Here is a 15944-nt window from a genome sequence, read left to right on the forward strand (position 1 = left end):
CTCTACTCAAGTCCAAGTTCCTATAAATCATGGGCTAGAAGAACTTGAGGGCAAGATCGTAGAACCACTCTCCCTGATGTTTGTGGACTAGGAAGAGCTGGGAAGGTAGGGATAAGAAAACGTAGTTGTGACAGGCAGAAGGGAGAGAAGACAGCATCACAATCTACACGCCGGGTGGAGACTGACATTGATCTTGGGTCCATTTTCAAATAGGTTATTAAATGGAAGCTTTCTGAGCAGTTGGCCAAGAATCAGTGATATGTCACAACCACTATGGGTTCCCTGGATCTTGTAAAATTATCCTCTTTTCTCTTTGTGTAGACTGTGCTGTTAGACTGGCACGTCATACACTGTGGACATTGCTTTTCAATTTCAGCAAGATGTGTGACAAGGTTCACAGCACCTTGTAGACAAGACATAAGAGTTGATAGACCAAAAGCAGGAAATCAGGTCCCATGGGAGCTGAAGGAACTTGGTAACATGTAGCCCAAGTAAGAGAAGAATCAGCAGGAACATGGTGCCTCTCCTTGGGTATCTGATCTGTTCAAGGCTATAGGGCAGAAGGGAGATTTAGGTTTGCTCTGTGTTGAACAGAGTGGAAGTTATAAGGAAACTGATTTTGGCTTAATGTAAGAAAGGCCATTCTAGTAGACAAAGCTGTCCAAAAATGGAGGCAAACTGATAATTCCTCTCTGTTTAAGGAGAGCTGAGAGTTTACCCCTGGGTGGGAACACCAGAGAAGAGATGATTTTAGAAGCCATTCTCATCCTAAAATTCTGACTTTTGATATTTAATTGCTACAACGTGGAAACGATATTTACACTTTGTAATTTCACTTTTTGTTTTAAAAATTACTTTGCATTTTGATTTTAAGCTTCAAATTACTATCTGAAAAATTAAATTCATTATAACAATTAGTGTAAGAATCATATAGCAATTTATAGAGAAAGAAGAGTTAGTACGTTAGAAATTCTGTTAGTGCCACAGAAGCATTTTTCAAAAATTATGTACTGCAGTTCTTTATTCAGCAGATGAACCGTTTACATTATGTATCTATAACTAAATCACTTAACTAAATAAATGATATGATTTTTACAGTGCTTCACTGCATAGATGCACGAACATAATTTATTTGTAATTGGAACAAAGTCCTAAAGTAGCAGTTTTGTTCTGCCAGGTAATTAATACTCATTTTTAAAGCCTTTTATTATTTTTTCTGAAGGAATGAGAGCACATGGAAAAAGACATATAATAGGCTAAACAATAAGCACCTAAACCAAGCGAGCATATTCTAGGAGCAAATCCTTTCCAGCCTCCCAACTAGCATTTAACTTCTGTTTTTTTCCCCATTAAACAAACAAAAAAAAAATTATAGCATGTGTTTAAAGACAATAGAAGCCTGAAGTGCAAATTTCTTTAATCTTTAATTTCTTTTTGTTTAAAATAGGTAGTGGTTAAGGATTTAAATATAGGGTGTCATTTTTCTTGAAGAAAGTCATTCATCTATTTTCCTCTAACTTCAGGCCTAGAAAGAAGTTTCTGGTAGGCTTTGTGTTATAATGTTATTGTTTATAGATAAAACAAATGGACTGGCCTGCGTATTTTGATTATGGTGTAATGCTTACGGTATCATGCAGGTTCGGGGTTGACAAATATCAAGACGGAAGAGATTTCGGAAGTGAAGATGGATGCAGAGTTCCGACATGATTCAGGATATGAAGTTCGTCATCAAAAACTGGTACGTGACATAATCTACCTCTTCCGACCACTCTGTCTTGCCAAATGACTTTCGTTCCTCTTGGGTCAGAAATCCAGTTAAGGAAAAGATTAAAACAAAAATAGAACACTTGCCTATAGGATCATCATGAAAACGTGAAGAAAAGAAAAAGAGGCTCTTTATATAGTAGTTCTTTAGGTCTAGAAAGCAGCTGAGCCCACGTTGGGCTTAAAGTGGAATTACTTTGTATTCTACCAGCCATTTTAATTAACTTCCTGTCTGTTTTCTAGGAAATCAGGTTTATAATAGGTTTGTGTGAAGGATCGAAATCTCAAATAAACACGTACAAACACTATTTGGGTTCACAGAACAGCTTCACGGCCGTTGGCTTAATTTCACATCTGTAACTCTTCCCCTGGGCTTCGTCGCCTCTCTCTCACCCCTCCTTTCTGTCCCCTCCCCACATTTTAAATTCTTTCTCCGGGGTGGGATGTTTGGGACCCTCTGGCGGTAGGTAGAGGGGTAGGTGAGCCAGACTGCATTATGTTCCCAGCAGTGTGTTCAGCAGAAGGCTTGGGCAAGAAAGACTGTGGCTTCGTTTTCAGACAAAATTGCCCTTTCCCCTCCCCCCCAACCCCAAATGTTAGAATTGGAGTAAATCAAAAGGCACCCATCTCCCTTAAGGTTACATAAAAACCTTTACCGAAAGCTTCAGATAAATCAATCCTGCATTATGCTAGGGGTCCTCCCATCTTAAGAGTAAATAAGCCCAGTAAGTGGCTTAAATTAATAAAGAAGACAATTTTGTTGCACATTCAGTAGTGAACAAAAGTGGCAATCAAATTCTGAAAGCAGTAATAATACTTGAGAAGGGCTCTCTCAGGCACTTATTTTGTTTTTGTTTGTGTGTGTGTATACATGTGTTTTTCCCTTTCAAGGGGAAACTGTCTTTCCATTATTCATACATAAAATTTATAAATCCAAGTATTAAACTCCAACAGAAACCCCTATAAGGTATAGTGTATGCCTCTTTTCACTCTAAACAATTGAGGCAAGTTCAAAATTGACTTGAGATTCAGGTTTGCATTTTAACTCCCATTATCTTTTTGATAAAAGCACAGGGAACTTTTGGAAGCATGGTTTTCGTTGGCAAGTTAATCCAGTGTCAGTTATTATAGAATCAGGGGCACTCTTGATCTGGCTGATGCTGAAGAGGTTAATAAAAACTTGTGGAATCTGTTGAGGATTTGGGAGCTGGTGGGGCAGAGAGCTGAAGATTAACGTGTGGATTTGCGTTTTCTGGTGCCTGTGTCATAAAAGCCCGTCTCCGCAGTTACACTAACTCCTGTAATATGACCGTGGCTAATGGCAGGGGCAGCAATTAAGAGAATCAGCTCCCTCTGCTGAGCCAGTTGACGAAATAATGTACTACAATTAGTGCAATGAATAGTACAAAATTACAGGATTTTCTTAAAGACATAGGAAGATGTCCAGACTTGCATTCATTTCTGATTACCTCATACTTTTATCGTTAGCTAATTAATGATTTGCTTTTTATAAATATGTTGAGTGAGCATATTGGTTTAGAAAGGGGCATAATTATGAACAGCTTATAATTTCGTTGCAGATATACCGTAAGTAAAACTCTTTTAGAAATTTGCCTTATTTGCTGTATTTCATGTTGCCTTTGCAGACTGCTAGGATGTTAGTTCTAGCCATGCCAGTCTGTCATTTTACTATCTTGAGATTATACTAAAAGAATTATTTAGGGAGCTGTTTTTATTAATTGACATAGCAAATGTGGTATATGTTGAGTAGTAGTTGGGCCAGATGATCCGTCATAAGAGCATGTCCTTACATAAAAAGTGATAAAAGTTGCAGTGTGTTTTTATAATTCCATTCAAGTAAAGTTGAAAAATAATGACTTGCGTTTATAAACAGTATGAAGGAATGTAGTGTACTAAATTTATCACTGAATAAATTTCTTCTTTACAGTAGTCTCTAAATTCTTTTCTTGTTTAACACAAATAAACATCAAGAATAAAACAACATTTTTAGTTGAGTTGCCAGAGACAACATAGCAAGAAAGCATGTGTTAATGTGTGGCTATTAAAATTCCTATCTTGTTGCCTACTACTTCTTCTCTTTGAAATAAGTGCCTTTTAAGCATGATGCTTCTCAAGGTTAATTAGTGTCTTGCTGAATTATTGTGGCTGAAAGTAGGTAACAAGATGCCTTTTTTCTTCTGTTTAATGTCTTTGTTTCAGAATGCTTATTCCTATGTATTAAAAATGTCCCTCTAAGGAAATGAGGGCATCTATAGTTTGGAAAAGCACCTAAGGCATAGCGGTCATGCCTCAGGTCTCCCAGTTTAAACCTGCTGTGACTGGGAAAATACTGACCTCCTTTCATAATCACGATCCGTGCCTTTCCAGTTTTTGATAGATCCGAGAGCTGCCGTCCCCCTCTTACAGAATGTTCCATCTGTCAAAGGGTTTCAGGTCCCTGCAGGCTTCTGTTTTGCCGTTCTAGAGACATGTGGGGGATGGAGGGAAGTGCACTTTCTAGGACTGGGGAAGCCACATGTTGTACATCATTCTATAGACTGCAGATGTCATTCTTGGTAAGTAGAATGTGGGGTTTTTCTTCAAGTACGCACCAAATAATTGAGTGACCAACAACTCAAACTTATGGCATAAAATATATACCGAATATACTGAAACTTTTCACATACCTCATCCAGATATCTCCCGCAATTACAATCCTTTCTCTTGCATTTGTTTTCAAGGTGTTCTTTGCAGAAGATGTGGGTTCAAACAAAGGTGCAATCATTGGACTCATGGTGGGCGGTGTTGTCATAGCAACAGTGATTGTCATCACCCTGGTGATGCTAAAGAAGAAACAGTACACGTCCATCCATCATGGTGTGGTGGAGGTAGGTAAACGTGTCTGCATGTTTGCAAGTGGGAATGAAAGACTATGAAGAAAATCTTGCTGGGTGTTAGACTAAGAATCATCCAAGTATCTCTTCTTTGAACAAACAATCCATATTGCTGCTCAAGTTGCAGCTATTTTCTTGCTTCTGGTTTTTATTCATTCCAACTTATAACTACTGTGATCAAGACATTGGGGATATATGCTGCTATCTCAACTTCTTATAATTTGTATTGAAATATCAAAGTAATACTAATGGTAATGCCTGGCTTACGGATATTGTGATTATGGATACTGTGATTACAAACATTTAAAAGAAAAAATAACAAATGAAAAAGGAAGTGGAAGGCTGCTTTTAAAAAAAATTTTTTTTAAGCACATTTATTGCTGGATTTTTTTATCTTAAATAATTTGATTTCTACCTCAAGCCAGGTAATAGTAAATAATTTTCAGTAAAGAGTCTTACCTTTAAAGTTTCACAGAAAATCACATTGTACCAAAAGGCTGAGTGAAACATACAAGGTTGTTCAAGATCTTTAACCTGTCACCCTGCACATCCACCTGAAATATCTTAGTTTCAAGGTGTTAGTGCAGTGGCACTGGAGATGGAGAGAAGACCCACAAAGTGACAATTACATTTACTTGAGACTCTCCAAACACCCCAACCTGTGAGAAACAGGAGTATGTACAATACAGAGGTAACGAGTTACACCAACAAAATAGAGTAAGCTGCAGGATTCAAATATGATGCCTTAAACCCATGATACAAAATATTTTAAAATAAAATTAAATGTGCCAATAAGTTCTTTATATGCATTTAAAATGCAGGGTTTAGGGGAGGAACCTCACAGTATATGTATTTTTTAGGAAACTGTTAGAGAAAGTGAATTAATACATCTTGAGAAGTTTAGAATTTTTAGAGCTGAAAGAGATCTCAATGATCAGTTAATTGATCTTCTCATTTTCTAGATGAGAAAACAGACCCAGACAGAAGACATGTCCTTTCAATGTCAAATTCCGTAGAGCCAAGTTCACAGTACAGATATCCCCACATCCTGTCCATTGCTTTTTCCATCAGAGCAAAGTTCAGATATTTCCAGTGAGTTAAACTTCTCACTAACCCCAAGGAAATGTGCTCCAAACCATTCTTGATTATAGGAGGGTAGGAACGGTTTAAATAAATTAAGTTTGTGGCAAAGCCAGAAACCTCATTTAGTTCAGCACTTGGAACATCCAAGCTCCTTGTTTACAGGAGCTGCTGATGGAAATTGGTTTTGAGTCTTGTTTTCCATGCCCATCCTGGTGTGGAGGTGCTAAAGAACAGTGAAATGAATGAATCCAGGAAACAGGTGGCAAGATGTATAAGAGCTGAATGATTGACAGATAGGAGGGTAAGCACATAAAGAAGCGATGACAGCGTCATGAAGTGTGGGGCGCTGCTCTTCATAATAGTATTTCTGAGCTTCTGTCCTTTGAAACAGTATAAGATGTATTATTAGTAGTGTTATTAGCATCAGTAATCTCATTTCTACTCAAAACAATTTTTTTCAAAAAAAAAAACAATTTTTTTTCATTTTTCATTTTAATTCCATGTTTGAGCAAAAAAAAAAAAAAACTGTTTTCATACTTGAATAATTCAAAAGCCCATTTAAATTTTTTTAATATAATCATACATTTTAATGACCTTGAACTGATGAATCTACCCAAGAGGTGGTTTCCTTTTTATCAAAGTGCCCGTCTTTGGTGCCAAAGGACAAAGAGCCTATATTGGTTTGCTCAGGCTGCCATAGCAAAGCCACAGGCTGGGTGGCTTAAACAACAGAAATGTACTTCCTCACAATTCCTGAGGCCTCTCTCCTGGGCTCATAGGTGGCCTCCCTGTGCCTTTACACCGTCTTCCCCTGTGCAGGTCTGTGTCCTAATCTCCTCTTCTTGTAAGGACACCAGTATTAACTGCCTAAGGTCCACACTAATGACCTCATTTAACCTTAATTTCGTCTTTAAAGACCCTCCAAATACAGTTATATTGTGAGGTATTAAGGATTAGGTTTTTAGCATCGGAATTTGGGGAGGACACAGTTCCGCCCATAACACAGGCCAGTGATGCTGGGTGGTAAAAACCAGGCATCTCAGGGGCTCTTTGCCATGATTGCCATGGTTGTGCATGAGACTTACCAGGTACTGACTTCAAAGGACACATTCCCCAGGTCCCACCTCAGACCTAGAAAAACAGAATTTCTAAATAAGAGGCTGGAAATCTGAGTGTAGAAAATGTTCGCAGCTGAATCAGACATGCAGTCAGTTTTGAGAATCACTGAAGTATATAGAGTGTTACCGCTCCTGCCTCTTTGTTGTCTAAGCAAACCTTAGGGAGCAGAAAATGGTATCTCCTTGTCTCCAAGCTCACTAGTCTCTCACTAGTCGCCTTTTAAGCCTTCTTACAGCTGCCTAGGTTAAATGTTTCTTTTGGTTAGTTAGCAAGAAAAGTCTCCTTGGTTTTGGAATATTAGAGCAGTTGATGCTTTAACATGAGTTCTGAAAAAAAAATAAATTAATTTTTAAACCAGAAGGCAACCTTGTAGGGAGGGCAGTCGATCAGCCCTTCTCTTGGTGTTTATTTTGTTAGCTACTTGAGAGCAACTAGGAACCTCTAGAGTGACTGCCCCACCTCCTTTTGTGTTTCTTTTCTTCATGTCCTCTCACTTCCTTCTTCCTTAAAGTAACAATGTTGTCAAGAGCCGGGAAACCATCCCGTGTTCCCTGGAAAGGCCTTCCTTTCTCTCCATTCCTTAGGTAACCCTTGCTCAAGCTCCGTGTTGAGCCAGTGTTCAACACGGAGCTTGAGGAGCTTCAGGCTAACTTCATCTAGGGTGCTTGTCACCATCCCTGCCCTCAGGAAGGTGATAGTCTAGCTGTGGTGGTTGAACTTGGACACAGAGAGCTGCAGCCCAGCCTAGACACCTAGGCTGCCTCACGTGGCCTGGGTGATGCAGGGTGCTGGGGGGTTTCAACCTCATTGCTCTCAGAGTCTACGCCGAATGAAGTGATCCTCCCACACACGTTCCTCTGCCTGTCTTAGCAGGCTGTCACCCTCAAGGACATGGAAATAAGTTTATTGCCAGCTCTGGTTAACCTATTTCATTAATGAGTAACCTTATTTCACCAAGAACAAAAATGAGTAAATGGGTATTCCCAGATGGATGGGTCTAAGTCTGTCAGAACAGAATACAGTCACACCTCACGCCATCCGTGCATGAAGGGGAAATCACAACAAAAGCTTTGGTGTCCGGGAAATCGCTCCTTCTTAGAGGAAAAGATTCCTGCAGAAGATCACAGAGGTGTGGAAGTGAAAGCAAGCCCAGTACTTTTATTAATAGAATCGTTACCCGGTAGAAATGAGCAGTTGCTAGTTTTGGTTTTGAAAAACTAAGCAATAAATGTTGATTTAATGACTTGCTTAGTCATAAGGCCAGAGATTCAGTCTGTAAGTCATTAGCCACGGTTTCCCAAGGAGATGACAGTGCTTCATTTGTGCTTCAAGCAGTGACAAGATAGGCTTCTGTTATTCTGTTTCCCAAATGTGCGCACCATCTCCGGTGGCTGAGTATCCCAGCGCCTGCTGAGTTACCCACCCTTGTCCTGCTGTAATCAGGTTCTGCAAAGCCCATTGACCCCAGGTTCTGTGTAGTAGCAGACGGGCCTTTTCTATGCTAATGTCAGTTGACACTGAATATTTTAAAATATAAATTGGAGTAGTATGTCCACTACTCCTCATCTTTAATAAGAAGTTGGGGGGGGCACAAATTCTCTTTATTGAAGGACATAACAAAATTGTTCTTTCACAGATCTGATAACTAGAACACCAGAAGTCTCCCATCCCCGCCCCCAGTCATCTCATGAATGATCTAAAGAAGAGAGTTGCTTCTTTAGCTTTTTATGGAGATATGGCATATGACTCTTTCTAATGAATGTGCTATCAGATTGGTGACATTATAAAAATAGGTCCTTATGGGTCCTTTCTTCCTGGCAAAAAGTCAACTTTTAGCGGAGGCACCTAGCAACCGCTATAGAAATCAGACAGATTGGTCAGGTTAAATTGGAAGCAATGGTAAGAAAAAGTGAGGGTGGACTCCAAGTCTTCAGGCGGCTGGAAGTGAACAGCAGGAGGAGAAATTGGAAGGTCAAAGGAAATCCTCAGCGTAGCGGGAGAGCTCCAGGGCATACCTGGAGAATTACTTGATGTAGGCACTAAATATAACTGAACTACTTATAAAGAGCTGGAAATATAATTAAGAAAAGGAACATGTATACTGTAGAGTAGAAAACCAACACTGCGAGGTTACTAGAAGGGATAAACCATTAGCTTGAAAATGTCATTGCTGTTCTCTTTGCTTGTACTTTCCTTCCCATGTTCCTGGTGGTTTTGATCTTCTTACACTCTCCGGTTACTTTGCATGTTTAGTTTATCTTATCCTCCATTCTTTGTCCACCTAGATGACCTGAAATGGAAAGTCTTAGGGGCCGGGATTCTGTTGTTGGGCCATGCATAAAGGGACACCCATCAGCACACATCCTGCTGACTACTATACGTAATAAAATTAAAATACAGTGTCCACTGGCCCTCCTCCAAGCTTAAAGTACCTACACGAGAAACGGGATGGCAGGGGTATCTAGAAATTAAGGAGAGACCCAAACAGATTTTATGTCTGCAGTCTAGTGGTTGAGCTATAAATTCTTCTGGATATAGTGAAGGAATAAATAGCTCCAAAGAGTCAAGTTCAGGGAGAAAGGGGTAGGAAGAGGGCATTAGCCAAACAGTAGTCAAAAGTTCTACTTAAGGTTGTGTTAGGACCAGATGAATCAGGATCTTCAGGCTCAGTTCTCAGTGTGTGTCAGCAGCAGTGACCCGTGGAAGTCCAAGCTGGGGTGCAGCACAGGGGCCCCGGGGTCTCTAACAAAGATGAAGACTTCAGATCAGTCATTGCTCCCATCAAGTCCAGAAAGTCCAGAGAGGGGATGCTCAGAGGTGTTGTGCCAAGTGGGTTTTCATCTCAGCAAGTGACACATGTTCCTGCCCTGGGGAGCAGATGGGGATTCTGTCCCCCACTCCATTGTTCTGTGGTTTCTTCCAGAATAAGCACCACTGGCTACATCTTCCCCCAGTTCCATATGAAGGGAAATAGTGAGTGACAGATGGCTGAGCCTTGCTGGGGAGGAAGGTTCCCCCTTACCTGCTGCCCTTCCTTCCGTGGTAGGTTTATCCATGGACATGAGTACTGTTTCACTTTTAGCTCTCGAGGGGTTGGGAATAAAAAGATGCAATCCACACTCCTTGGGTGCCATGTTGTAAAGGCAATCCCTTCTCCTGTAGCTCCTGAGCCCTCTGAGACCTGAGGGCCAAGTCACCACACTGCAGGACCGGCAGAACAGCTGCCCTCCCAGCGGCAAAGGGTCACGAGGATTAGCCAGTAGAAAAGAGGCCAAGGAAAGACAGGAAAGTTAGCTGCCTGACTTGCATACCAGCCTCTGAGCCTGGCATTTACTGGCACGGCTCTCTTAAAGAATTGGGCTTTGGCCTTTGAAGAGAAGATCAACTCTTAAGTTGCCAGGTGTTCCCCTGCCCTTGATGAATGCAGCCAGTATGAGGGTTGACGTGGCTCTGAGGGTAGATACAAGTTTAATACTCCAACAATCAAGCAGCGCTATGTTTTCTTCTACACTCAGAAACATAGCAGCTTTGTGCTTGATCTCCTCGGCAAGATTTTTTTTTTTAATCTCCACATTCTTTGAAATCTCAGTTAAGAGGTGGCACAGCGCGAAAAGATGCCCAAGTTCAAATGGCATAGGGCTGCAGACAGGCTGTTTCCTGCAAGCAGATTTGGAGAATGAATGAAATCTCTTGTTATTGCTGCTGACCTTTAATGATGGCGTTTTAACTTACAAGTCAGTGGCTAATGACACAATTGCCAGTTAAAGCAAGGTGACCTCATTTGTTGACAACAGAGCAGATCAAAGGAAGAGAAAGGGATGGGAAAACACCAGTGGTTATTCCCCCGGGGCCAGCGATGGTGAGCCTCCATTTGAGCCGTGTCCTCTGAGGGGAATTTTATGACTTTTTATTCCAGCTGCCTTGAGATTAGCCAAGGTGATCATTCCAACTCATGACCAGACTGAAAGGCGTCAATTAGTCCATGAGGTGGAGTCATACAAAGTAACCTTGGGGGAACCAGATTGTTCCAGTTTTATTGAGATATACTGACATATAACATTGTATTAGTTTTAAGTTTGCAGCATGATAATTTGATATATGTATATATTGTGAAATGATTACCAAAATAAGTTTAGTTAACAACTATCACTTCACATAATTACAATTTTTTTCTTGTTGTGAGAACTTTGAAGATCCATTCTCTTAACAACTTTCAAATATACAATGCAGTATTGTTGACTATAGTTACCACGCTCTACATAACATCCCCAGAACTTATAACTGGAAGTTTGTATCTTTTGACCATCTTCACCCATTTCACCAACTCTGCAACCACCAGTCTGCTCACTGTAGCTATGATTTGGGTTTTTTTAGATTCCACGTATAAGTGAAGTCCTATAGTATTTGTCTTTTTCTCTGTCTGACTTATTTTGCTTAGCATAATGCCCTCAAGGTTCATCCCTGTTGTCACAAACTGCAGAATTTCCTTCTTTATTATGGCTGAATAATATTCCGTCATGTGTGTATCACATTTTCTTTATCCATTCATCCATTAATGGGCACTTAGGTTGTGTCCATGTCTTGGCTATTGTAAATAATACTGCACTGAACATTGGGGTGCAGGTATCTTTTCAAGATAGTGATATCATTTCCTTTGGATACACACTCAGAAGTGGAATTGCTGGGTCATGTGGTAGTTCTCTGTTTGATTTACTGAGGATCCTCCATACTGTGTTCCACAGTGACTGCACCGTGCTTTCAGTCTAAATTATTCTTTAGCCGGTGTGGTTTAGCCATGGTGTATCAATCGCCCTCCATCTCTAGACCTAGTGTCCTAGCACCAACACACCCACTCTCTGGTGTTTGTCCTTCGTCTGGTTCACGGGGAAAAGCTGCTTCAGGAGCTAGATGTCACTTTGCAGCCCTGGACAGTGGAGAACAGGCCTGTGGCATTCTCCTGGAAATGATGAAGGGAGCCCGATCTCATCGTGTACAGAATAGAAAACACCCCTTTGAAAGAAAAACCAACTTCTGGACAGCACATCTTACCCTTTCCTGTGGAAGACATGCTTCTTCACTCTGATTAAGTTTGTGTTGATCTTCTCCATCTTCCAGTGGTTTTACAGAAGGTTTAAAGCAATCATAACAAAACTAAGCTTTCATTTATTCAGCAAAGAGTTAAGTATTTGCTTCCTCTCTTCTGTGGACTATTTGAGGTACAGCAAATATACTAGAAACCTAAACATCCCCCCACACACCCCAACACACACCTGGCCCAGCCTGCAGAGAGTAAATAAGTGTAGCTCGGGCCTAACAGTGACACTGAGGGGAGGAACACAGGTTTACCACTGCTGACCTGATCTTGGAGGGGAGCCATCATATCACAGAGGGAATCTCTTTAAACCTTCAGATGACATACTTTTAGAATCTTAGCGCTAGGTTAAAAAATAATAATAATCTGGAACAGCATGTTCTTTCTGTGTTTTTTAATATCTTTTGATATACCTATATCATTATTTTAATTGAAAGAGTCTTTCTTTAACATCTTAAATTTAGTGAACACGGGGACAAACTAAAACGAGCTCGGGGAGATATTCAGCAGTCTTCCTTTCTACTTTGCTGAATCTCTCTCCGTAATACTGTTGGCTTTTTTTTCTAGCTTAACACCACACTTTTCAAGTAAGGGAGTCTTTCCTGGAAGCCTTTTGTCTTTTTTCGGGCCAACAAGGGAAGAAAAATATATTTATTGCCCTAGATGTATCCAGTTACTATTCAGCTGGGGAAGCAAACCAGTGAGCGCTTTGCAAGCCAAGCCAGCGGGTCAAGGTTTTAAGCGCCACCTAGTGGTAGATGGAGCATCTGCATAACTGGTGGGCACAGGCGTTCTGCTGTATGTCAAAGTGGTGAAGAAAGAGGGAACATTGTGGGTGTTCTGCAATCTTGGCAAGAGAAGAGTACAGTGCGCCTTATCTTTTTACTGCTTCTCCGTATGCACTCTTAAAAGATTGCTTTTCTTAACGCATTTGTCCTCGTTCTTGCTTTGCAGGTTGACGCTGCTGTGACCCCAGAGGAGCGCCACCTCTCCAAGATGCAGCAGAACGGCTACGAAAACCCAACTTACAAGTTCTTTGAGCAGATGCAGAACTAGACCACCACCGCAGCAGCCTCTGAAGTTGGACAGCAAAACCATTGCTTCACAACCCATCGGTGTTCATTTAGAGAATAATGTGGAAAGAAACAAACCCTTCTGTTTTATTATTTACTCATTATCGCCTTTCGACAGCTGTGCTGTAACACAAGTAGATGCCTGAACTTGAATTAATATACAAATCAGTAATGTATTCTCTCTCTTCACATTTCGGTCTCTCCACTACATTATTAATGGATTTTGTGTACTGTAAAGAATTTAGCTGTATCTAACTAGTGCATGAATAGATTCCCTCCTGATTATTTATCACATAGCCCCTTAGCCAGTTGTATATTATTCTTGTGGTTTGTGACCCAGTTAAGTCCTACTTTGAAATATGCTTTAAGAATCAATGGGAGATGCTTCATGTGAACGTGGGAGTTTAGCTGCTTCTCTTGCCTAAGTATTCTTTTCCTGATCACTATGCATTTTAAAGTTAAACATTTTTATGTATTCCAGATGAGTTAGAGGATTTTTTTTCCACAATGGCATTTTACTGTACAGATTGCTGCTTCTGCTATATTTGTGATATAGGAATTATGAGGATACACGTTTATTTCTTTGTGCCTGTTTTATGTGCACACATTAGGCATTGAGAATTGAAACTTTTTTTGTCCACGTATCTTCAGATCTTTGATAAATAAAAGAATCCCTGTTCATTGTAAGCACTTTTACAGGTGGGGGAGGGTGGGATGGGATTGCCCTGCTGGTCTCCAATTACCAAGAATTCTCCCCCAAAATTTTCTGCAGGATGATTGTACAGAATCATTGCTTATGACCATGATAGCTTTCTACACTGTATTACATAAATAAATTAAATAAAATGACGCTGGGCAAGAGTTTTCTTTGAAGGATGACTATGGATGTTAAATATTCAAAGTAATTTTGGGTGGGGAAGAAGAGGTAGATTCGGTTTCTTTCACCCAGTCTGAAACACTTTATTTATGATACCAAAAAAAAAAAAAAAAAAAATGAAAGTGGAAGGGACAAAATCAGGGAATGCGGAAGGCAAGCCTGGACAAACCCTTTGAGATTTGTCTTCAATTTGTATAAAACGGAGTTTTCATGTAAATAAATACATTATTGGAGGAGCGCCATTGTGCGGTGTGAGTGATTCCATGGTAACAACCTCCTGGTCCTTGACTCATCGGAAGACTAAGACCATTCTAATGCCGGGCAGCAACACCTGTGGTGCCTTAGCTGTAAGTCTGAGCAGGAAATCGGGGCCAGCAGGCAACTCCCAGTGCTAGTAAAATACTTCATAGACCTGATTCAGTTTTTACTTGGTCCAAACTATTTTGCTGCCATATCTTCATCCTCAAGTTTGTCCCTGTCTTAGCCCATTCAGGCTACTATAATAAAATTATAAGCTGCTGGGCAGCTACTGGGTTTCTCACAGTTCTGGAGGCTGGATGTCTGAGATCCGGGTGCCAGCATGGTCAGGTGAGGCCCCTCTTCCAGGTCGCAGACTTCTTGCGTTCTCCCGTGGAAGGGGCTAGGGCCTCTCTGGAGCCTCCTTTACAAGGGCACATATATATCCCATTCAGGAGGACTCCACCGTCATGACCTAATCACCTCCCAAAGGCCCCACCTCCTAATGCCATCGCATTGGGCATTAGGACTTCAGTGTGAAGTTTGGGGGAACACAAACATACAGACAGATTGTAACAGCCCCTAATAAGATATGAAGAGAAAAGTTCTAGGGAAATAAAAGAAGACCAGCTGATGATAGTTATCGATAAAGCAGGATTTCTCAACCGTGGCACTTTTGATATTTTGTAGGGAGTAATTCCTTGTTTTGAACATTGTAAGATGTTCAGCAGCATTCCTGGTCTCCACCCACTTCATGCCAGTAGTGTTCCCCAGTTATGATCATCAAAAATGTCTCCAGACATTGCCAGATGTCCCTTATGGGGGCAAAATCATCCCCATTTGAGAACCTCTGCTCTATATCTACTTTAAAACAATGTCGTGTACTGTACGTGATTTTTAATTGGAGAAGCCTGGGCAACTTCTATTCCAAAGGTCTAAGAACACGTTGACCTGGTGTTTTTGCTGTGCTGTGCTTGATAATGGGAACATGAGAACCAGCCAGCACCTTTTAGCCTTAAATAGCAACCTTTTAAACACTAAGCACAGAAAATTAATCAAAATTGTTTCATCATGTCACTATGCAGTATGAACAGACAATTAAAACTCATCTGACTGTGTCTTATTTTGAGGAGAACAAAATACTCATCTCTTGCTGTTCAGGGCAATTAGACATGACTGCTATATGAAGATGCTTAACTTGACAGTTTACATGTATAAGCAACAGTTCCATTTTGCCTGACCCAAAGAGAGGTAGCTAATGAGGGGAAATTAGTCCTAATATAACAGTAATGAAATGACAGTAACGAAATGAAACCAAACCGTCTCAAACATGTACGATGTTACTCCCAAGCCAGCCTTTAATGCCAGTAGTTGCAACCTTTAGCTTTGATCATTTCGGAGCTAATGAAAAGAAATTATATATATACATATATATGTATATATATACACACAATTATGTATATATATACTGTATATAATTATGGAGGAAAAGAATAATCTTATTCTCAAATTAAGGTATAATGAGAGAATTCTCCAGATGATCTGGGGATTAATCAATAGATAATTTACACAAAACTAAAGTGTTACAAAATAAAATTGTAGTAGTAGTTGCCCAGGCCAAATTTCAATGATTTTGAGGGAGTTTGGCCTGGCAAGCCTGATGGATGAAGAACGGCGTCTCAATGTAGTTTTTTTTTTTCTTTGGTTTTTGGTTTTTCTATTTTTTATTTTTTTATTTATTTATTTTCTTTTTAATAACAGGGTCTTCATTGAGGCGTGTGGGATCTTCTCGTTGGGCTTCTCTC

At 40.3% G+C, this 15944-nt stretch overlaps 1 protein-coding gene across 7 annotated transcripts in view; it reads left to right on the plus strand.

Annotated features, from left to right (window-relative positions):
- Positions 1 to 14138, plus strand: part of APP (amyloid beta precursor protein) — a 274620-nt gene extending 260482 nt beyond the window's left edge. For all 7 annotated transcript variants that reach the window (XM_082391920.1, XM_082391921.1, XM_082391922.1 and 4 more), the window contains 3 exons: positions 1638 to 1738; positions 4506 to 4652; positions 12907 to 14138. In XM_082391920.1, coding sequence (XP_082248046.1) covers positions 1638 to 1738; positions 4506 to 4652; positions 12907 to 13008 — 350 coding nt within the window. In that variant the 3' untranslated portion in view covers positions 13009 to 14138. The remainder of the gene's footprint in view (positions 1 to 1637; positions 1739 to 4505; positions 4653 to 12906) is intronic.
- The last annotated feature ends 1806 nt before the right edge of the window (positions 14139 to 15944 follow it).

Source organism: Balaenoptera borealis, assembly GCF_965194805.1.
Source record: "Balaenoptera borealis genome assembly, chromosome: 5".
Taxonomy (NCBI): domain Eukaryota; kingdom Metazoa; phylum Chordata; class Mammalia; order Artiodactyla; family Balaenopteridae; genus Balaenoptera; species Balaenoptera borealis.